The sequence below is a fragment of the Corvus brachyrhynchos genome, unplaced genomic scaffold (genome assembly GCF_000691975.1).
Source record: "Corvus brachyrhynchos isolate BGI_N302 unplaced genomic scaffold, ASM69197v1 scaffold139, whole genome shotgun sequence".
NCBI classification, from domain to species: Eukaryota; Metazoa; Chordata; class Aves; order Passeriformes; family Corvidae; genus Corvus; species Corvus brachyrhynchos.
This window is the reverse complement of record NW_008246062.1, coordinates 338595-360941: the sequence shown is the minus strand read 5'-3', so window position 1 is coordinate 360941 and position 22347 is coordinate 338595. Positions and strand designations below refer to the sequence as shown.

Below are 22347 nucleotides of genomic sequence, written 5' to 3'. Positions count from 1 at the left end.
TGGACACAGTTTTTCATGCTCTTGTTACTGAAGTGATGCTCTCACCACTGGGTTAACTTTGTTCCGGAAAGGGGGCAGAAATGGAAACGTGAAGTGACTTCTGCCACTTGATTTGCAGAGTCTAGCCTGTAGGAATCGAATACTGCTCTAAACTGGACTCTGGTTTCTGAGACATTTGAGTGTACTAGGAAATAACGGTGTTTAACTGCTCTTGCTAGGTTGATTGATAAGTATTTTATCTACTTGTGTTAATAAATGCATGATTGTCTGTCAATTCCAAGAGTTTATAATGATCTTAGTCTTCTGAATGTCTTATAAACAAACTGGACATGAGGAATAAGCCCCAACATAATGTTATATTCATAAAGAAAAATCCCTTACATTTTCAAGCTCACAATCTGTAAGGCATTGTAAATACATGAAAAGTATGCTTGTGGTTTGTTTTTTCTAAGCTTTCTTTTTCCATTCCTATTCTTCTCTGCCATTTGTGTTACATGCAGGCAACTGGAGTTATTTCGGATGGGGAGAGCAGCTGAGTACGTAACAGTTTGATTTCTTGCAAGCTTTCTGATCATATAATGATGCAGCATGCTCCAGTACAAGGAGAAGTGGAAATATTCATGCATATAGAAAATCTCTTCTGTTGTTTTTTCTTTTACTTTCACTTAGTCTTCGTATTTGTGTAGATGGATGGCTTTTAATTTTTTCACTTTTTAGCTTTGTTTTGGTCATGTTTTAAATGAGTTGCTTGTGTCTTCTACTGGAATTTGAGGACATGATGGCAGAATTGGACTATATTCTTTTCCTGTAAAGGTGGTTCTAGTTTTTTGCTTGTGTATGCCTTTTGTGTTGCTCTTCATACCTGTGCAAGCCCAAATCAATGTTTGCAGTAATGGAAAAACACAAGGAAATCTGTAGTCATTGTCTTACTAAGATACAAAGATATGGTGGAAATATATTCCAAATACTACAAATAGGAGTAAATCTGAAAGAAGAAATTACTGTTGCATGCCAGTGGGGTTGTAAGTGTTGTGTTATGTGCAACCTCAGTGAGACAGTATCATGGCAAAAGTGGCAGGGCTTTGCTTTCACTAGTGCTGACCAGCCTTGGACAGGTGAAATTCAGATACTGCACCTGTCTGTGATCAGTAGAGCTGATGCCACACCTGGAGACTGGTGTAACAACTCCTGGTTAGGCTGCAAAATTTCTGTTCTTTTTTCCAGAAAATGTGCATGAAACGTCTTCACTTTCTGAAAGTGCTGCAGGTGCCAACAGGCATGGCTTCTGCTCAAGATACAGTGTGTGGCTTCTACAGTCTATAGAACATACAACAGTTGATCCATTAGTCTTAAAGGTGTTCCCTGTGTAAAAGACAAGAACAAGAGTGTTGCTTAGCGAAGCATGCAGAGAGAGATCACTGTGACTGCATCCAGCAGGGAGGAGATTCTGCCTCGTGTTTTTCCATTTTTGACATAATGGAATTTGGAAAGGACGTTCTTACTGCTTCTGAGTCTAATGTCCAGCTAATGTTCCAGTGCATTTCCTATGTGGACCTGTTCTGCATTTTAGAAGTCTTCCACTAGTGACTTCCCATTTCTTCTCCCACAACATTTTTTGTCCTCCTTGTTCTCCTGTCTTTGATCAAACGTAAGTTCTTTATGCATCGGCAGTGTTGATCAACTTGCTTGTGCTGTCAGTGCTGGATGTCTCAATTGTTTATTCTTAGAGGTGTGGTAGGATAACGGAGAGGTAACTAATTAACTTTTTTACACTGCTAAAAGAAAGACTAGTGTCCTAAATAGCTTCATCTTCCAGGGAAATGGGGTGTTTAAGCTTTAGTTAGTGAGAGGTCTAGGAGAGCTGTGCACGTGTATTTTTCCTGTTTATCTGGAGAGTCAGTGTGTGGTGTTTTTGCTTTAGAAGGTACTTGTATTCATGAGGCTCCCTCCTTCTCCTTCATCCTTGCTGTGCTGTCCTCTTTGAAATCATTTTAGCATCCTTACAGTCAGGCTTGGGCCAGTGTCAATGGTGTTTCTAAGTGAACTCCATTAGCTTGACAATATAATGAAAAACACACTTCTAGTTGCAACTCTTAAACAGCAGCTGAGAAGGAAGCAGCAGAAACAGCATGTTGGTAGCTGGAAGACTTTTTCCTGGTGAGAGTTTCTTGCAAGAGGAGTGCTGTAGCCCAGACCCTTGTTAGCTAGGCAGAGAGCACTTGCACTTCAGGAAAGGGACATCTTGTACCGCTGACCTAGTTTCATTTTAGGGAAGGGAGAGGCTTGAAGAAGTAGGGTAGATGTTCAAAGTAGTCTTTGCACTTCAGCCTGTCAGTTCTGTTCTTGGCTGTCGAGTGTTTCAGCAGAAGAGTATTTTCAAGTGAGAACGGGATTTTGAAAGCTCTTAAACTGAAGAATTAATATTGCAAACATGCTGTCTTAAAAATACGCTAATTTTTAATGTATTTTTAAGTGATGAGGGCAATACAATGAATTAATGACCTGCAAAGTTGCATTTAAGTAATTTCTCAAAACCTAGGTGGTTTTAGCGTAAAAAGATATGGAAGTGCCTCAAAAAACACCACTGTGCCCTTTGGAGATTTTTTTTCCTTCTTTCTTACTTCAGTGGTCCTCTTTAAGCTAGTATGCATTTTGATTATAAGATTTTAAGAAGTCTATCTAATTGTTAGAAGTGAGCAGTGGTTCAGTAGATGATGGCGCAGTAGGGTCTGAGACTTAAGGAAAGAAGCTGTTGGCAGCTATGATGAAAAGAAGTTTAAATGGATGATGGGTGGGAAAGGTGAATTGCGCGGCCCTTGATGTGGAGCTGGCAGAGACCTTTGCTGACCTGGAAGTTATTCCTTCAGTTAGTACACTTGATTTTCTTCTACCATTATTAAAATAGACAAAAGCTGTGAAAAGTTCAGTGCTTGTTTGGGGAACTAATGAGGATTTTGCTTTTGTCCAAGATTTTTCTCAAGTTTGTAGAGGATAACTAAGCTTGGGGGACTGGACCTCAGCTCCCAGGGGCTGATGACACATTGTGCTAGAAAAGCAAGAGGCAATTTCAACTGAATACAGTGTTTTGAGAGGAGCTCCTGCTGTGCCTTGGCATCTTAAACAAGCAAAACGACTTCTTCAAGTGCAATCATCCAGCCACCTGAAATAATTTTGTTGCTAGCTTTCCTCCCTGTCCTGAAGTTTGATATAAAGAAAGCTGACAGAGGCTAAAGGGGGCTAGTTGGGCTGGCATAGCAGGACTGTCAAAGTGGTTTTGAGGTCAAGATACTAAAAACTATATGTGTTCTACCCTGCAGCAGTTGTGTTACAACTTCTGGGGCCAGGAGTTAGAGGGAGGAATAACAGAGAAGGTATCTCCTTCCTTGATTTTCCCCACTTTGTGAAATCCTACTGTGTGATGTGACTGCCCCTGTGGGTTTTCTTCTTATGCTGCCTATATGCATGAATATTCAATAATGAAACATGAACAGCATGCTTCTACCCTGCCCTTCAGTCTTACCCACAGCTCTCCACACAGTGGGTCCAGTGACAAAGAAACAGTTGATCCCATGAGATCTCTTTGGTATATGTGAAATTTCTCAAACTGGGGTGAAAAATTTCTGTTTTCTTATGTTTGTTGTTATGTGTCTTGTTATTGATTTAACTGGTCTTCAGAGACTGAGGCTAAGCTCCAACTTTGCTTATGGAAGACTTGTTGTATCACCTGTTTGAGGAAAACGGTACTTGAATTTATCACACCATGTGTGTTGAGAGGGATATTTTGCTGAAACACGGGCCGTAATGCCTCCATTTGAAGGGGCGCTGCATCTCCAAAGCCACTTCTGCACGTTCTTGTCAGTCTCTTAATTAAAATTTAGGCGTCAAGTATGTTAATGAATGGGATCATCACTATATGTTGGCATTTCACAAAATACTTTCTTGCAAAGGAAATGCGTGCTACATGCCACATGTGGGCCAGGTTTTGATGCTTTTGATCAGGCTGAGTAATGTCTTCATTTGAGAACACTTCTGTTAAATAAAGTGAGATTGCTCATAGGGTAGTTGCAGTTCAGCCTGAATAAGAGATTTTTGAGTTGGCTCTTACTTATGAGCCAGTTGAGGATTTCTGTCTGGTATTAATGTCTATGGATGCTGTTAGGTTTGTGGAGCATATGTCAGAGAAAAAACATGTTCCTGCCTCATGGAGCCTTGCATCCTTTAAACATGCCTTAGGGAGGCATTTTGTGTCGTGACCTCAAAGAAACTTCCTCATGCTAAAAACCAGTAAGAACTCTGAGAAGTTTTGGTGTCAGCTTTTATAAACATAGATGCTCTATATGTTTGATTGACATTTAAGCTAATCAGGTGTTTTTGGATGTTGCTTAGAGATACTGTAGTTTTTGTGGGAAATCTTCTTTTGATGGTGCAGAGGTAAGACATGTCTGTTAGCAAATGTCTGGTTAGCAAATCCAAATAGTGCTTCTGCAGCAGTCTGGTTCATTTGGAATTCTCTGAGCCTGCAGGGTTGCTGACTCATAGAAGCAGTGTCCTGCTTCCTAATAACCACAACTGTGTAAGTATTTGCACTCCCAGTATTAGTGAGTCACTGGATTCCGTATTTTTCATCCAGGTAATTGTACTAGTGATTTATATTTTTTGTTACACGTTCAAAGTTAGCTAAATTGTTTATCCCTAAAGCTGTTGGTCCTGGTGACTTTTACCGGATCCCAAGGCTGTATCTCAATTAGGCTGCCTTCAGCCTCTGCAAGTGCTGTGATAATTATGCAGCCACAGCTGAAGAACTTTCCATCATACCAGAGCTACTTAGGCTTTACCTTAAATGACAGTTGCATCTGATGGGATGAAGAAATTAGTTGAGCAGCAAAGTGAGCAGTGCTCTTTGAAGCAGTGTGTTTTCTGACCCAATAGAAGTAATTACTGTTCATTAGACAGTAATGGCTCAAGTGTTGAGCCATCACAATGACATTGCTCAGCTGAGTAATAGCTTGTTATTCTTGTGAGGACAGTGTGAGCCTCGTGATTGACAAATACATCAGCCCTTGCTCTACAGGTTGGAAGTTTGGTGCTCCTCAGTAGGGTTTGGCACCTTGGCATATGAAATCATTTTTGTGCAGTAAATTTTGAATATTTCTCCCAAGCACTGAACTGTGATAAAATTGATGGACACTGTGCTTTTAATAAAGCTGAATACAGCAGCATATGATTACTATTCATTTCTGTTCAGTTGACTAGAGACTGACAAGAACCCTGCAGCATTTAAATTACTAAAAAGCAGGAGGCTTAACTCCATTTTCAGTGTGGACAATCAAAGTGAATTGGTTCCACTTAAGAGTGTAGAGCAGGGCTTTTTCAAGTGGCCTGTATTTTGCAGATGTTTTCTGCTGCTGTTCTTTTCTTCTCTGCCATCCACTTTTGAGCATTAATCTTACTATGTTGTGAAGGAACTGAAAAGATCACCAAGAACAAATTTTACCTCAGATTAAAAGAAAAGGAAATTGAATGAGAAGTATGAGAAGCACCCATGCAAGCAAAGGGGTTCCCTGATGCTGCATTCCATCTGCTTGGAATTTCAGCAGTTTAAATACAGGTTTAAGGATCTGGCCTGTAAAGAGCACTTTCACTTTATTTTTGAGCCTCATGATGAATGACTGTGTAGGACACACCCCACTGGATAACTTAGCAGAGAGGGCTTTAATTTGATTGTCCTTTTTAGATAGACTTGGTGACAGAGAGAATGAATAATGGCTGATCCTTATTTTCTTTTGTTTCAAGCATGTTAATGGTGCACTCCACTGCCTTATGGTGTGTGTATTTCACTTTAAGCTTTCAAAGATAACCTTGCATCCTGCACAGCCATACACAGCCATATGTTTTTGATACCTTTCCTCACTATAACCTGGCATTCGCCTTTCCTGAAGAATTAACAAGCAGAAGTGTTTCTGCAGGGAGAGGGACTTAGTGGAAAGGAGCTTTTTCCTTTGTGAAGGTTATTATTAGTGTTAAGTACTATACTTAGGCTAATTTACCTGTATGTGTTAAAGGTAGCCATTTTCTCCTATAAGAAGTAGTGTAAATGTTCTTCTGATTTTTCTACTGAGTACCTTCCGTTGATTTCTCTTAACTTAAACGAATACCTTTACAAAAAATAATAGGAAAAAAAAACTGAATTAAAAAAAATATCCAGAACCCCATTAGTTAGGGTTAGGAATGCTGAGAAGAAAGGACAGCATTACAGCTTAAAGGTTGAAGAGTTTTCAGAAAGAGCTCCTTTCTGCAAAGAAGTGCTTTTGGGTTTGTGGTTTTTTTTTTTTTCTTTTCCAGTATCTAAAGGCTCATTTTGGGAGCAGCAAAGTACCTGAAATTTTGGGTGCTGGGCATTTTTGTGGTTGTTTTTTTTTTCCTTTTTTTTTTTTGTGTGGGGTTTCTTTCTTTGTTTTAAATAAAGATGTCTTAATCTGCTTATTAGTAATGACTAAAGAGAAATAAACTCCTGTAATAGGGAGAGGGGAAAGGAGGGTGTGGATCCGATCACTGCAGTTCCTTGGTTCACACTTGAGAGAACTGGAGGTTATATCCGGCTCCCAGATGGAGATACAGCCACAGCAGAAATAGTGGCTTTTTTGTCATTCTTCCAAAACTAAACGGCTCCACTGTCCCAGCAAGGCAACTTGAGAGAGCTGTGCCCTTAAACTGCTTTTGTCTCTTAGCCTTTGAAGACGCTGACAGTGCCGTGGATGACCGGGACAGCGACTACCGCAGTGAGACGAGCAACAGCATCCCCCCTCCGTACCACACCACTGTGCAGCCCAACGCCTCCGTGCACCAGTTCACGGGCCCCGCTCGCCTGCAGAAGCAGGGGGTCTTGCGGGATTCCTGTGCTGACTCCCTCCAGAACTATGATCTGGATTATCGGGAGCCCGTGGCCATCAGGTGGGTGCTGCTTCATGGGTAGCTCTCCGTTCCCCATTGTTTTTCCACTGCAGACCATGAAGGTGCTGTGCTTGCAGGGGGGGGCAGATCAGGGACTCCGAAAGTCTTCTGATAGGAAGGTGTTACGTGTGTTGTTGACACTGGGATTCTGCCATGAACCAGGAAAAACACGTGAGGGTATGTGTTACAGATCTGGCGGTTTAGGGAGTTACCTCTAAAAGATATGCTCAACGTTGAGGTCATTTACTCTTGGTTGTACTTTCCCCTTACCTTCTGAAGGCCAGAGTAGTTGGTAGTTGCTCTTTCTGGTACCATGGCGTAGGTGTGCCTCCCAAGCCAGTGAAGCACCTTCTTACCAGAGTTATCCTATTGGGAGCTTCTTTCTTGGTGCAGATTTATTTTATCTTCTGGATTAGCTCCAGTTCTATTAGATCTGCCAAAACAATGTATTTGAGAAGAAAGTTTGTAACAGATTAGTTGTTGGTTTTTTGTCTTTTTTGTTCCTGTTATCATATAACAGTGTTGAATGGTGTGCTTTCTCTTTAGATTTACTTTCAGCTGTGTAAAAAGATAGTTGATTAGCTCTGAATTATTTTTTGACCATAAATCAGTAGTTTCACAAGTGTTTTTAACTTGTTTAAGTGTTGAGCATTGCAGCACTAACTTACTAGGATCAATGCAAGTGAATTAGAGCTGGTTGTGCAAGGTGAAAGTAGAAGATTTTGGACAGTGCTGGTCAGCTTGATTAGAGTGGTTGTGTAGAACAGGCTAAGCGGCTGCTTCTGCCTTTGGTGAGGAAGGAGGAGGAGGCAGCTACTTACGCACTATCACAGTTAGAGGTGCAGAGTTTTGTTTGTATTGTAACTGATTTGTTCTACCTTATCTCCCTTGGTGAGAATGTTCTTGTTTCCTGGAGCCTGAACCTGAATTCAGTTACTCTCATGGGTGACTTAGGCTAAGTTTTTCTCTGCTTGATGTATGATCATTAATGGTAAAGGGTGAAATTTCATGGTAACATCTAATGTTGTTACTGAGGTTTCAAGAATAGAAGCAAATGTGCCAACAAAATGCATTTACTGCAGTGTGATGTGTCATTCCTGGTACTCTATTCCTAGTTCATTAAATGTCTTATATAATCAAGTTATTCCCTTTCTCGTGTGAGTCTTTGCTGCTGGTTTGCCCTGGTAAAGTTGCTGAAGATCTAACTGAGAAGATGTGCTGAGGCTTTTTCTTTATGGAAGAGCCGAGCTGAACAGTGGTGTTGGACCCCCAGTCAGGGGAAACCAGTGGTGGCTGCATATTTTTGTAGTTGTGTGATTTCTTGGAGTGGTGTTGACAATACAGGTAGTTTGTCATGGCTCACTTTGCTTGTAGTTAGTGTGTATGTGCATTTCTATCTGTATCTAAAAGACAAATGTAAGACCTTCCAAAGAAGCTCTGCTGATTTGAATTGTTAGAGAATACCAAGCTGGAATAGATTTCTTTTTTTTTTTCTCCTGATTTCCTGAAGGTATTGATGTAAAAGGATTTGAACTCATAAAATGTACTTAAAAACCGTGAGCTTTGTAGTTTGCTATGGTCTAAAATTATATTCAGTCCAGAAACGCAAATCCTTGATGGTGATCTGAGCATTCCTGTTCCCATGTGCATTTTCCACATGCCCAACAAGATTTTTTGCTGCATATTTAGTCTTAAAACATAAAATATGCAAATAAGCTTTCCAAAGAAGCTATGTGGGATTCTCTTACTTACCGGAAAGGTGTTTCTAACAAACTGGCTGAAAAGAAGCACGTGGGTAGATCTTAAATATTTTCAAAACAAAGTTGTAATGAGTATTGCAGAAACAAATTGTATTTGACTTTTGTTCCTAGCAGCTCTCAGTGCTGTGGACGAGGCAGTCACCTGATGAAATCAGTGTTCCTGGCAGATTGCAGCTGATGGTCGCTGTGGAAATGAGGGCTTGTAGGAGGCTCTTCTGGGCACACCCAGAAGAACCAGACAAAGACCTGCTAAAAACTGTCTTGAACTGGGCAAAAGGTTGTCAGTGCCAAAATGCCTCCGTTGAAACTGTCTAACACCTGTGTTTCTTTCTTCCAATATTTGAGTTTGGATTAAAAAGTTCTGCTTCTCTTTATTAGCTGTTACATGTTCCTTTGAGAGAAATAATTCCTAGTGATGACAAGCAATATTCTTACTTGTCCTTGGAGTGTGTTTTGCTGCCAACAGCCAGTTTGGCTTCAGAATAGCAGACATCTTCCCTTCAGTTTTGGTTGGTTTTTTGTTGTTTGTTTGTTTTTTGGGGGGTTTTTTTTGTTGGTTTTTTTTGTTTTGGTTTTTTTGTTTAAGCACTAACTTTTCTTTTCAAAGCTCATTTTCTTTAACTGTTTGTCCTCCATGCCTCTCTAGTCTTGCTCTATTTACTTTCAAGGCGGTATGATAGCATAGATTCCACCGTGAGTGGCCACACTGACCTGGAGTCCAAATCTGAGTCTCTAGATCTGTCAGATCAGTGACTTACCCTCTCTGCACCTCTCTGCCTGTCTCCCCACTGTTGCTGCTATGCAGCGTTCCCGTGGTACATTTCAGCTGATATTTGCTGTTTGCCTCAGCTGTTTTTTAGGTCTGTAGTAGTTAAATGCTGGGCTGATGTCTTTTTCTCCTTTCATGTGTTGGTTTTCTCATTATTTCTAGTAAATGGGATGCTTTGTAAAAGAGCAGAGGAAACACAGGGAAAGAAGCTCAATTAGAAAGAAAAGTAATTTTCTTTATGTCTAAATTAGCCAATTTTTTTGGTTCAGCATTTGCAGATAATGGCCCTTCAGACATTCATGTAGCTCCCATTGCCTTTAGCTGAGTTTTGGAAGGGCTTGATGCAGTAACTACTGTGGCCCTGGGAATCTTTTAAATATTGTTAGCTTTTAAAAGAAAATTATTTCAATTACTGGCTTAAAATTGTAAGCAAGAAGTGTCGTGTTTTAAACTGTGTATAACAGGACTCATTTAAAGTAATGAGCATCTTTCCAATTAGTGTAAGTTAGCTAGTACTGTTGGAAATGCAGCACTAAAGCAGCAGTGGAAAGTGCAATGACCCATCTCTCTTTCAGGGCTATCCCATCTGTATCCTATGTTGGCATGCTCCATGCAGCTCTCATGGTGAAGACTTGATTAGCAGTATCCATAAAAATGCCTTTGTGCCCTCTGTGCTTTCCCTTCTCTGGCACTCCTCTTACAGGGTCAGGGACAGACATGCCCTCATGCTCCTTAGTTCTCAGCAATTGGTGATGTGAAGCAAAGCTGCGGTGCATCTTTCAGATGATCATTTTGATGTTTTTACATCCACTTTCTACCTGTTTGTTTGTATGTAGACTGTAGTCAGAAGCTGTCCTTGTGAGATTTAGATCAAGAGGAAGTTTCCTTGCTACTGCTCTTGGGGCTGTTGAACGATCAAGATAATACTACTGACCAAGGGATAGCAATTAAATCCAAAATCCCAAGGGTCATTTACTTGGGTTTGTAGGAAGCGTCAAATTGTTTCACAGCTTAATCCATTCTCCCACAATGGACAAGTATGAACTGTTGGATCTGTGCAGATCATTATAAATTAGCAGTACAGATCCTGAAAAGCATCTGAGGCTTATGATGGGCTAATATCCAGTGCCAGTGTTTTGTTTTGCCTTCTGGTCCAGTAACAGCTCTGAGAATCTTAATTTTGTGTTGGTAGGGGCACCTCGAGGCCATTAGCTACAGCAAGAGCTCTCCCAGCAAAGAGGAATGGTGAAATAGCTGAAACTCCTCTTGTTGCTGACGCCCACCGTTTGCATTTTGTCCCCTGTTCTCACTTGCCTGGAGTCCAGTGACTCCTAAGCCTCCAGTTGAAATCTCTGCTCTCTTGCCACCCCTGGGAGACACAGGGTCCCTGTGTTCTTTATGAATACTGCTAGAACAAAGTCTATAGCCCAGAGTGACCGAAATGCAGGAACAGGGTAGTGGAACGGTGCGCGTGGGCACTGTATCTCAAAGTAGTCATGTTTCTGCAATAAGTGGCTTCTTTTCAGCATGCCTAAAAAAGCAGCAGCAGAGTACTGGTACAGCCAAGGCTGTGTGCCCTCACTTGACCACAAAAAGCTGTTCTCCCTCAAAAAGGCATTTCTAAATTTTGTGCAGACATAACCGATGGAATCTTATAACCCAAGCTGCTTTTTTTGACTATTTGATTGAAATGTAATGGTGTTAGATTGGCAGGTTTTCAATTTTGTTATTTCTGAATGTCTCTGATTTTAATTTTCATTTATTTAATGCATGTTTTTCCATTACTATTTTTTCTGTCCTTTCTATAGCTTTTTAAAAAATTGTTATTTTCCCTTCCTATTTTTTTTTTGCTGCCTCTCTTCCTTTCCCTCCCACTCCCTTTATTTCTCATCTTAGACAAGGATCTCTAACTAGAAATGAAAGAGTCAGGATCATTCCATTTGACACTGAAGATGGAGAAGAAGAACAGGATAGTAACTATGAAGAGCTAGGAAAACTGTTAATAGAGGAGTTCTTAGAAAAAACTCATAAAACTAGAAATTGGCATGAGAAAAACATGAAAAAGATGCAAACTCTCTCAAAAAGAGAAAATTTCAATCACTGTGAGAGATCAAGGTGCTGTCAAGATGTGTATCTGGGGTCAAGGTCTGTAGATGTCCCTAGATATCCTCAGGAATATGATACAATTGACAGAAGAAGGAAAAAGAAGCTGCGATACAATTTTGAAGAGAGAGAACGAATAAGCCTACAAAGTAATGGAGGTCTGCAGTTTCCTGGGGAGAAAACAGTTTATTTCAATGGTGTGGCAGCTGGTTCTGAACCCACTGATGATTTCCCAGTATATGATAGAATTGGAAAATATATCAGTAACTCTGAAAGTAAGGAACGGTTGCCTGCTTATCCAGACCCAGTCCTGCGTCCATACAAAAATGGGTTAATGGTTAAAAGTGGCAAGTTGCCCAACAAGCAGGGGATGAACCATGAGGACTCACTTCACCTAAGTAACACTGAGGACATGAAACACATGGGGATGGTAGAGAACACTTTTGTGCCTGTCGACGTCCTTGAGGAATTTGACAGCAGTGCTTCTGATGAGTTCCAGTACTCTCCTGTTTCAGATGATGAAATGGAGGAACTGGATACACTTTCAAAAAGATGGTGTGATTCTGACATCAGCCATTTGAGAAACATAACTGCTAATTTCCCTGCAAATGCAGGTTCCCAGCTAAAGGCTAGCTCTGATAAAAACCATAAAACTAAAGAGAGCAAGCGTGGTCATTCCGTGCAAGACTTAACACTGTCTCCTGTTGAAGAACCCAATGAGGAGTACGTAGACACGATGGATGAACTTCAGTGTCTGGTAGAATCAGTCTCTGAATACTTGGCTGAAAAGGAGGAAGAAATCAGCAAATTTGGTACATTGCCAGAAACAAAAAAAAATGTTGAGAGTGTGCCACTGAAGCAGGATAATGCTGATAATTCATCAGAAGCTAAAAAGTCTGAGCAGACCAAACATCCTGCTGCAGAGGAGAGTACCAAAGGCAAATCTGAATCTCTTCCAGACTTGTCAGGTGTGAAAAATACAGTGAATTCCCTGTTCAGCTCTTTCACAGAGAAGGTGGGGTCGAGCAGAAAGCAGCTCACAGCCTCTGTTGAAAAACTTGTTTCTTCCACTCCAGAAAATACAGAAAACAAAAACTCATCAGAAGGTGGAATCTTGAATGTATTTACTAGTAAGTCTAAAACTGAGAGTTCTTCTTCTGGAGGGGCAGCAGATAATAAATCTGATGCCAAGTTCTCCATTCAGTCTTTGCTACTATCCCAGGTGAGCAGTGATAAAAGAGCCCAGAACACAAACTCCAACAAGCCAGAAGCCGCTGAGACAGACAGTAAGGCTTCTGCACCACATCCTCCCCAGCAAATGCAAGGAAATTCTGCCGACAGCCAGCAGAACCAGCATTCAGTTGTGAATTCAGTTCTAGGCATGTTTAATCCTTTAAAGATCTTCTCTGAGAAGGAGGTGCCAAAACAAGAAGTCTCAAAAGAGGAGCGCACCAAGGACAGCCATGCTGTCAAAGTTGAGGAGGCAAAAAGGAGCGAAACACCATCTGGACAGATGTCAGCCAGGACCAGCAGCACTGTTCCAGAGGCACAGAAAAGTGAGACTAGAAGTGAGGCAGAGGTAAATGCAAGTAGCAGTTCTGTGTCTTCGATCTTTGGCAGGCTGACAAACTCAGTCAGTTCCTTCAGTCTGAAAGCCAATCTTGACGGTCTCTTGGCTCCCAAGCAGCAGGATGTGCCACAGAAGCAGACAGATTCGCATCCTATTACAAGTCAGCCAGGTGCCACTTTGGTAGAGGGTACGCCCACTGCCAGGGAGCAGTCTCCTGCAAATCGCTCAGAGGATCAGCATCCTTCAGGCCATGGACTGGCAAACAAGCAAAACAGAGGTAATGTGGAACCTAAGGTACAGCCTCAAGATCAGGGTACAGCATCTGAAAGCTTTTTCAACCCACTCAAAAAGTCTTTCAGTCAATTGTTGCTTCCTTCTGCTGAACAAGGGCAGAAAGAAAGTACCTCTGAACATTTTAAAGGCCATAAGTCTGTGGAGGATGTAAGACAAAATAGTTCATCAAAGGAAGACCACACATTTCCTTTCACTGGAAAACTTCCTTTTATCAGTGGGCTGGGTTCTTCAGCAAAGCAGGAACAGAGGAATGAGAAGGGAGGCTTTATTTCATCGTTATTTAAATTTTCTTCTGCAGAAAATCTAGCACCTACACAGGACCAAAAAAGTCGTCAGGGTTCTAGTGGCAGTTCTTTGCATGAAGGCAGAAACAGTAATTCAGGAAGTGCTGTTTCACTAAAATCGAGCTCAGTTCCAAGTTTATCAGACAATAAGGAGGAACTTTTACGAAGGAGAAACATGAATAAAGAAGACCTACCTACTGTCCAGGTAAACAGAGAAGAACACCAGGAGAGTGCCTCTGTTACCCTTAAGGCCAAAGAAGAGCAGCAGAAAGCTAAGAGTACTCAAGAAGAGCCTAGAAATGTAAAAGGAGGACTGATGAAAGAAGGAGTAAATGCAGCAGACTTAAGCAAAGGCTCAGTTGAATCCACCTCTTCAGCCAAAGGACCAGAAGTTCCAAGTGGAGATGATACTCAGAAGAAGCACACACCAGGTTTTCTTTCTGGGTTTCTTCACATTTCTTCCAATGAAAACACAGCCAATAATCAAGACTTGACTGCTAAAAGCGAGGGTGATAGCCAGAAAAGCACTTCTCCTGGATTATTTTCTGGCTTATTTCGGTTTGCCTCAAGTGAAAACTTGTCTGAGTGTAAGCAAGAGAAGGCAAAACCAAATTCTCTGGGCTTCATGAAGCTTTTTGATAGAGGTGAGGATTCTAGCTCGGAGACAAAACCCAGTAATTCTGGAATGGCTTCTGACAGTCAAAGCAGCACTGGAGAAAAGCAGGAATCTTCCAGCTTCTTAAAAAATCTGCTGCCCAAACCAAAGGAGAAGCAGGATAATGTGAAAACAGGGGAATCTTCCACTACCAACCACTCATCCAGTGCAAGAGTAAATGAAACAACTGAGCCCCATGTTCCCCGTGGTGGGCATCCTGTGCTCCCTGAGGCCCTAAATCTGCAAGCCAAGGTACAGGACTTATCTGGAAAGCCTGTAAATAGTAGGCATATTCCTCAACAGGATACAGAATCTAGAGTTCTTCCTACTACTTTAAACAAAGGATCAAATGAATCTCTCAATTTGACTAATAAAAGCTATAACCCTATGGAGCAGTACTCAGCTTATCAGGAAACAAGGAGCCATTCTAGCTTTGAATGGGAATATGAAGTGGGGGGACTGGCTGACATTCATGGAATAGCAGTACCAGTTTACTACGTGTTAAACCAGAACTCTGTTCTGCCCCCTCAGTTCTTGGACTGGCCTGAAAATGATGTGGTAGTGAATCTCTGTAAAAAGGATGGGAATGCGAATGTGATGGATTGGAAGACTAATGCCAATTTTGATGGACAGAGTTTAGATTTAAGTGCGGTATCATATGAGTCATTTGACCAGTTAATGTTTCAAGACATTTATTTGGAAGAAAACGATGCATGGACTGCTGATTCTCTCAATGAAAGTTACAGTAACTTTCCACCCTTTGAAAGAGACAGCAGTTACTCATTCGAAGAGTTGCCCATGGATTTGAGCTACTCCTCTGGCTGTGATGGAACGATGTGGACTCTAATTGACCAAGAGACTTTAAGTATGGATGAAGGGTTAATGTACTCATCCTATAGCCGGGAGTATCAGGAGTGGATAATGATGCTTGAGCAGGGTGTGTGGTGGCCATCAGAAGATGGTGATTGTGGATACTACATGCACAGTGACAGCCAGTATGTGTATTCCCTGCTCACTGATCCCACTGGACAGTATGTCTATGTGTGTGCTCCTGAAACTGACTCCTACCTGAACTGCTGGGATTATAATTTCCAGATGGATTCCATTCCAAGAGCTGTACTAGAAGACAACACAATTGCCGTTTGTGGTTTCAAAGTCCCTCTTGGCAGTGAAGATGAGCTATTTTGGTTTGCTGAAGAAGAGTGTCTAGATGATTATACAACAAATAAACCCTTGGATTTGTCAGTAGCTTTGCAGAGGAGCGACCAGCTAATGAACATGAATTTGGAAACTTTTTCACAAATGTTTGAGGAGTCTATTTATTATCAGAGAGAGCAGCCATTAGACTTCTCAGGTTATAAACTTCAAAAACTCAAAGTAGATTTCAGACCTGAGAAGGAAACCCGGAATCATTTAGAGGAGCCTCCGTTAACCCTTGATCTCAGAACACATTCCAGAGTGGCTGTCAGTAAATCGCTGAGTAAGGAAGTCCACACCAAGGAAGTTGATAAGGCTGTCCCTGTGATGACTTCCGGGAGCGGGTCATCAGGATTCTTTGGATTCCAGCTGTTCCAGTCTACTACTAAAGCTGAAGAAACTTCAGCATCGACTGAAAGAGTAACAGAAGCAAAAAAGACTGAGGAAGATAAGAAAACACCAGTGAATAAAGTTAGCTCCTTATTTTCTGCTTTGGGTGGACTAATTGGAAAGTCTACAAGCCCTGGCTCTGAGACATCTGAAGATTCTACCTTGAAGAGAACAGACACGCAGTCGATATCATCTGAAAGTAAGATTGGTGTTTTATCACTTACACCAAATAAAAAATTAGATGAAGAACAAGTAGGGCAGAAGTTTCCTGTTACATCAGAATCGAGTAGAAATACTGCGTCAGAACTTAATTTGGAGGCTGCTAGAAATGAAAAGCCAGAATTACACCAGACTGAAACCATCCGTGTTAAAAAGCCAGGATTAACAAGATCTCCTTCTACACTGAGCCAAACTGCTGCGGATGGCAGGCCCATACGAGAAGAGAGACCTGTTAAAGCAGCACCAGCTTCCAGGCGTCTTGAAAGGCATGCAACCATTAATGAACCAAGTCAGCCACACCCAAATCAGAGCCAACCAGCCACTGAGCCTGAGGAGACATTATTTAAAAGTGCTCTGAAATTGTTCAGTCTTGGAGAAGATTCTCCTGCAAGCTCAACTTCCAGCAAACCCCAATCTTCTGGATTTTTTGATTTCTTTAAAACACAAATAAGCAAAGAACCGCAACCATCAGCAGAACTGGAGAAAAGGCAAAGTAATAAACCAGAAGAGGTGAAACAGCCAGAACAGAAGGAAACCTCTGGCATCTCATCTTTATTTGGATCCCTCGGAGATATCTTCAAAGTGGAGCCTGTGTCTTCTCAACCACCCTCAAGTACTACGACTCTGCCAAAACCCAGTAGCAGAACTGTGGCTGAGCCAAGACAGAAACCTGAGAAGTCTGGGGGTCTTCAGAGTGCCAGTATGCCATGTCTGTCCTCCACCCCTAAGGAAGGGGTGAGAACTGAAGGCATGGACAAGCATGTCTCTCCTAGCCCCAGGATGCAAGTGGAACAACAAAGCAAAAAAGCTGTGGAGGAGTCTCCTGAGAATAAAAAAGTGCCTCCTGGAAACGTTTCACAGAAGCCAGTGGGTGCAGGTCCCAGAGTAAGCCGGCTGGGCCAGCCAGCTGGGCAGCAAAGCAGCACACCCACGGTTACACCAAAGCCACAAGGAGTTTTTTTGACACAGCTAATCAGGCAAAACCAAAGCCAGACCAGACACCCAAAGAGTCGGGTTTCAGTTTGCCATTCAGCTTCTCTGAAATCACTGCTCCCAAATCCCAGCCAGCCAGTAAGAGCATATTCTCCTTCTTCACTGGATCAGATGAACCAAAGCCTTCACCACCTGCTGCTCCTCCTGCTAGTGGGAAACAACAGGAAACAGAGGGGCTGTTTCATCTGCCCTCCTTCTTCTCCAGTGGTCCAGCTCCTGACAAGAGTGTACCTCAAAGAAGTACTAGTTTTAGCTTCTTCAGTTTGTCATCATTTTTGGATGAAAAGCCACAAACTGCTCCAGGACAGGAAAAAACAGCTAAACCAGTGAATGCTAAGCCACATATGAAGCAAAGTGTTTCCACCAACTCTGGTGTCAAAACCAGCAGTTCTACCAGGCAACAAGATGTAGACAATAGAAAAGAAGTTGATGACATTATTGCAGCAGTGACTGGCAAACAAAGGTCCAATGACCTCGTGATCCCAGAAAATAAATCAGAAAAGCTGGCAGTGGAAAATGCAGAAAGTATTGCTGCAGTAGCTGAAGAGAGTGGTTTAGAAAAGCTTCCACAGACCGCTGGAGAGAGTGGCTTAGGAGAGCTTCCACAGGCCAGTGAACAGAGTGACTTAGGAAAGCTTCCACAGACCGAGGACAATGCAGTAACCAGTTTGTCTGCTCCTGGTCCTTGCCTTCAGACTTCCACTGTGCAGGAGGGTTCTCAGGATGAGCAGAGTATTTCCCTAGGGGTAGAAGATGCTTTGGGTAACACAGAGAAAATGGACAGTGTTGCATTTCCTACTGATGAAGAGCTTTATTCTTCCAAAGAGCAAACTTCTGAAAAGGTTGATCATAGTGTGGCCTCAGGTGATAAGATGGATTCCCAGGGTCTATGTGACTTAAATAGTATGAGTGACATGAAAAATGAAGTGGTCTCTGAAGAAGTACGTGTATGGAATGAGCTGCCAGAACAAAAAGTACCTGTACAAACGGACAGATTACAAGGGACGCAACAGCCACATGTTCCTCCTAAAATGCCAGAGGCACCTAATTTGCAAAGCCAACCAAAGGAACCTGAGAGTGATAAATCGGTTCTGGATTCTTCAGTTGAAATGTTTTCAAGTTTCATGACAAAAATGAAACCACCTAAAACATTTTCTGGTTTCTTTTCTCAACCTCAAGCTGCTGCACCTCCTTCTGCGCAGAAGAGGAGCTCCTCTTTCTTTGGTTTCTCATCCCTCCCAAGTGGCCCAGCACCATCTTTCACAAATGATATATTTGGCATCTTCAAAGGTCCAAAAGAATCTCCAAAAGAGATGCCTCCAAAATTCACCCCTAAACCTCAAAGCACTAGTGTGAAGGATGTCACTGGGTCTGTTCCAGCAAAAGACTCTAGGGAGAGTGAAAATACAACTGCAGCCAGAGAGTCTAAAAGAGATGTCTCTAGCTCTGTGAAGAAGGATGTGGTACCTGTTTCAACAGAAGAGAACTCCACAAAAGAGTCTTCTATGAAAACAGAAACTGAGGAGAAGAAGAGCTTGGAAACCTCTAAAGAGGAACCTTTGAGGGCTGCTCCAGAAATGGGAATGTCTAGTGGGAATGCAGCCCTCGAGGTTCTGCAGCAGGATAGTGAAGCACAGTCCTCTGAGGTGGTAGATACTCAGCCATGCCAGTCTGATCTCAGTGGTGCAATTGATGCAGTGCAGGCTGAGGCCACTGACCAGGCTGATGTAGGTACTTACCAACTAGATGTGGGGTCTTCAGGTGTAGCAGAGGAAGAAGCTGCTCCTGCAGACAAGGAAGCCACTGACATCCTTCACACTGGCTCTACTGATGAGCTTGTGCTGGAAGCGGAAGTCCAAACTAACAAGGCAGACACAAGCCTTTTGCAGTTAGATGAGAGTGCTACATTTGAGTCAGAGCCTGCTGTTACAGGGGATCAGGCCGATGTTGGTATTGATCAGCAGGACTTGATCAGTAGTAATAACAAAGAACTCACAGCTCTAGCTGATGAGCCCAGTGTTCATCTGCCTCAGCTGAATGAAGAGAAGACAAGTGAGGTAAAACAGCAAACTGCTGAACAGGAGAAACATTTAACAATTGATGAGGTGCCTGCAGAAGGGATAGCTTCCAAATCTGACTTGGAGAAACATTTAACAGTTGTTGAGCTGCCTGCAGAAGGGATTGCTTCCAAATCTGACTTGAAGAAACAGGGTAAAACTAATAATGTTGCTCCAGATACAAGCAGTAGTAAACCTGTCTTTGAAATACCGAACATACCCAGTTTGCCAAAATTTGGCTTTATGTCATCTGATAGTGGAAAACCTTTTGGGTCATTCTTCTCTCAGCAGCCACCTTCTGCTAATAAAGCAGGAACAGATGAGGGCCTTGTGTCCAGTTTTAAGAAACTCTCTATGTCTCTCTTTGAAGGAGGTGGTGAAGAAAAGGTGAATAAGCCAGAGAGTGCCCAAGGAGCAGTATTTGGGAAAAAGCTAGATTTCTCCTTTCCCTGGCAAAAAGACATCAAGGAGACCTCTGCCAAAAAGGAACCACATGTACTACCACAGGCTTTGTCAAAACCAGATGACAAGGTGTTAGGAACAGTCAGTTCAGAAGAAAGCTCAAAATCTGCAGTCTCGGATCAAGTGACTGATGCAAATGTAGAAGTAAAGTTGTCTTCAAAGCAGGCTGACGCTGTAGACAATGAATGTTCTGAAGAGCCATCTGGTGCAAGCACTGTTGATGATACACCCAACAAAGAACTGGGAGAAAACCTTGACAAAGAGTCAGAAGATCGGCAGAACGTGATTTCAGGTGAACTGCAGAAAGAGGATCAGGCAGAGGAGCATGTGCTGGACAAGCCTGAAGAGAAAGAAACCGGGCTTGATTCTGCTTCTGATGGAGCAGTACTGCATCCTGACACACTGGCTCCAGATCTGCATAGTGTGGAACAACTGAATGAGAAAAGGCTAGTTACAAATGAGGCATAATAAATGGGATTTGACCATTTATAATGCAATGCTGCAGCAGTAGACAGTGGCCTTGGTGTCTGATGTTTGTAGCTCAGTCCCAGTCCCTACCTGTTGTCAGTGTTTGTGATATCACTGGTGGCTGTCACAGACAGTATGGCAAACTGCAGTCACTAGTTATGTGCAAGCCTTTAGACTGTTTTCTCACCTTTTCCCACTCCTTTTCTGTAAGTGTAATTGAATTTCCCATGTTGTTGTAATGTGTCCCACTGAATGAGATGCTTTTAGTGCTAACTTCATTAGCCTTTCAGAAGTTGTAGTCTTTGTGTGTTAATTCTGCTGCATACAATTCACTTTGCTTTCTTGTTTAGTGATAATAATACCACATTTGCTAAGAAAAAAGTAACAGGTAGAATGTATTGGTAGGAAGGAATGTTTTGTTTTCAAAATGCAAGGTCAAGGCTTTTGATTTTAGAGAGAAATTTAACTTACTGATGACGCATTATACAACTACTTAGGTTGATTTCACATTACTGGAGATACTAAAACACTTCCAGAAATATCAGTGAAGGTATTCTAATGCTTGGTCTTCCTAAAATTGGTGCAAAATTTGTTTCATGCAGTTATGAAAACTACTAGGGGAAAGTATCAGTATTTCATGAGTCTGTATTCAGTCCTGTGCATGTGCTAAGTTACAATTGCCCTTAAAAATCAAACCAGAGACTTGCTAAACTTACACATTTGTGTGTAACATAAGTGAAATTGTTCCCCTGATCATACAGTTGCAACTCTGCACTCACAGAACTTCCTGGCTCCAAATGCTCCTAAGACTGCAAGAGAAAAATATGAGTTTTGCTTAATTCTTGGCCACAGTTTTCCTGACTGCATGAGAAATTTCCATCTGCTGTATTTTGTTTGAGGATTCTAAGAATTCAGTCCTTAAAGGGGTGTCTTGAATCACAGCAGTCATACCCCTGTGATGCTGGGGGATTATATATAAAATAAATTATTGAGAGAGCTGTACTGGAATGAGACATGTGGCTTTCATTTGAAAAATTGCTCCGCTTTTGTAAAAGGTTGTAAATTGAAGGTCTTGACAGTCTTAATCTTGACTGCAACATATTTTATCAGAGACTTTTAATATATAAAAATAAACTTCAACCATATTTTTTAGTAATAGTAATCGTAAATGGTTGTGATAAAGACCCCAGCTGCAGCAAAACTGCAGAAGACAGAAACACTTTCACTTTGAATTGCTGTGTTTCCATTTTTATTCCTGTCTGGTTATTAGAATGTCTTCACTGCAGCTTCTAGCTGATGTAAGTAGTTGCAAGAAAGGCTGATGTATAGAGCATATATTAGTGTATATATATATATTTATATACACAAAAAAATGTATATATGGTCTATATACTGGTAGACTGTGTATGAAGTATTTCTACTGCCTACCAAACTTTTGAGGTTCACAAGTCTATATTTAGGTAATAATCATAAGAATATAATAGTTAAGTATGTCTTCATAACATGCCTTTTCAGTAATATTTAGCATCCTGCTCAGCTTTTTAGATGTGCAGGTTGTTTTGTGTTTTTCCAAGCCACTGTTTTTTCTGATGGACTCTCTTATTCTCTCATAGTCCTGCTGGCAGTAGTAGATACGGCTCCTCTTGCAATGTCAGCCAGGAAAGCTCTCACCTGAGTGAGCTGGAACATTCCCATGAAAGTGCCCATGGCTCTGAGCAGGAAGATGATCACCAGGAAAGGCAGTCAAATCATTCTTACCACAGCTCGGGCAGCTACCAAAAAGATGGTCAGGCATGCCTCAAGGAGCAAGAGGAGCCTCATGGCAAAGGAGAAAAGGAGAAGGTCTGCAAGACTGAGGAAAAACCTGCAGACCATTCTGCAGCTAAGTTGCCTCTGGAACTTGAGAAGCCCAGGGACGCTGATGCAGGAGTCCAAATGAGGTAGGTGAAACTATTACCAAGTTATTTTCAGCTGTTTCAGAGAGGATTCTTCTATTTGCTATTTCCCAGGGCAAATAATGTACATTGTTCTTGCAGCCTTCTCTGACCAACTGAGTTGATGTTGTGATGTGTGAAACATCTGTTGTGCAGGACCAGTTACTTAGGGGACGTTGGCTATGCTGAAGCTATGTTTGCCTTGTGTGCAAAGAGGAACACTTGCTAAAACTATGGGTTT

The 22347-nt window shown here is 41.8% G+C and overlaps 1 protein-coding gene across 14 annotated transcripts in view; it reads left to right on the top strand.

The window, feature by feature from the left end:
* Positions 1–22347, top strand: part of UNC13B (unc-13 homolog B) — a 181206-nt gene that overhangs the window by 27433 nt on the left and 131426 nt on the right. For 4 of the 14 annotated variants that reach the window (XM_017746603.1, XM_017746600.1, XM_017746605.1 and 1 more), the window contains 2 exons: positions 6729–6951; positions 21786–22112. In XM_017746603.1, coding sequence (XP_017602092.1) covers positions 6729–6951; positions 21786–22112 — 550 coding nt within the window. Of the gene's footprint in view, positions 1–500; positions 537–6728; positions 6952–17402; positions 20151–21785; positions 22113–22347 lie in introns of those variants that run through there. The other 10 variants (XM_017746591.1, XM_017746595.1, XM_017746593.1 and 7 more) reach the window with 4 other exon arrangements.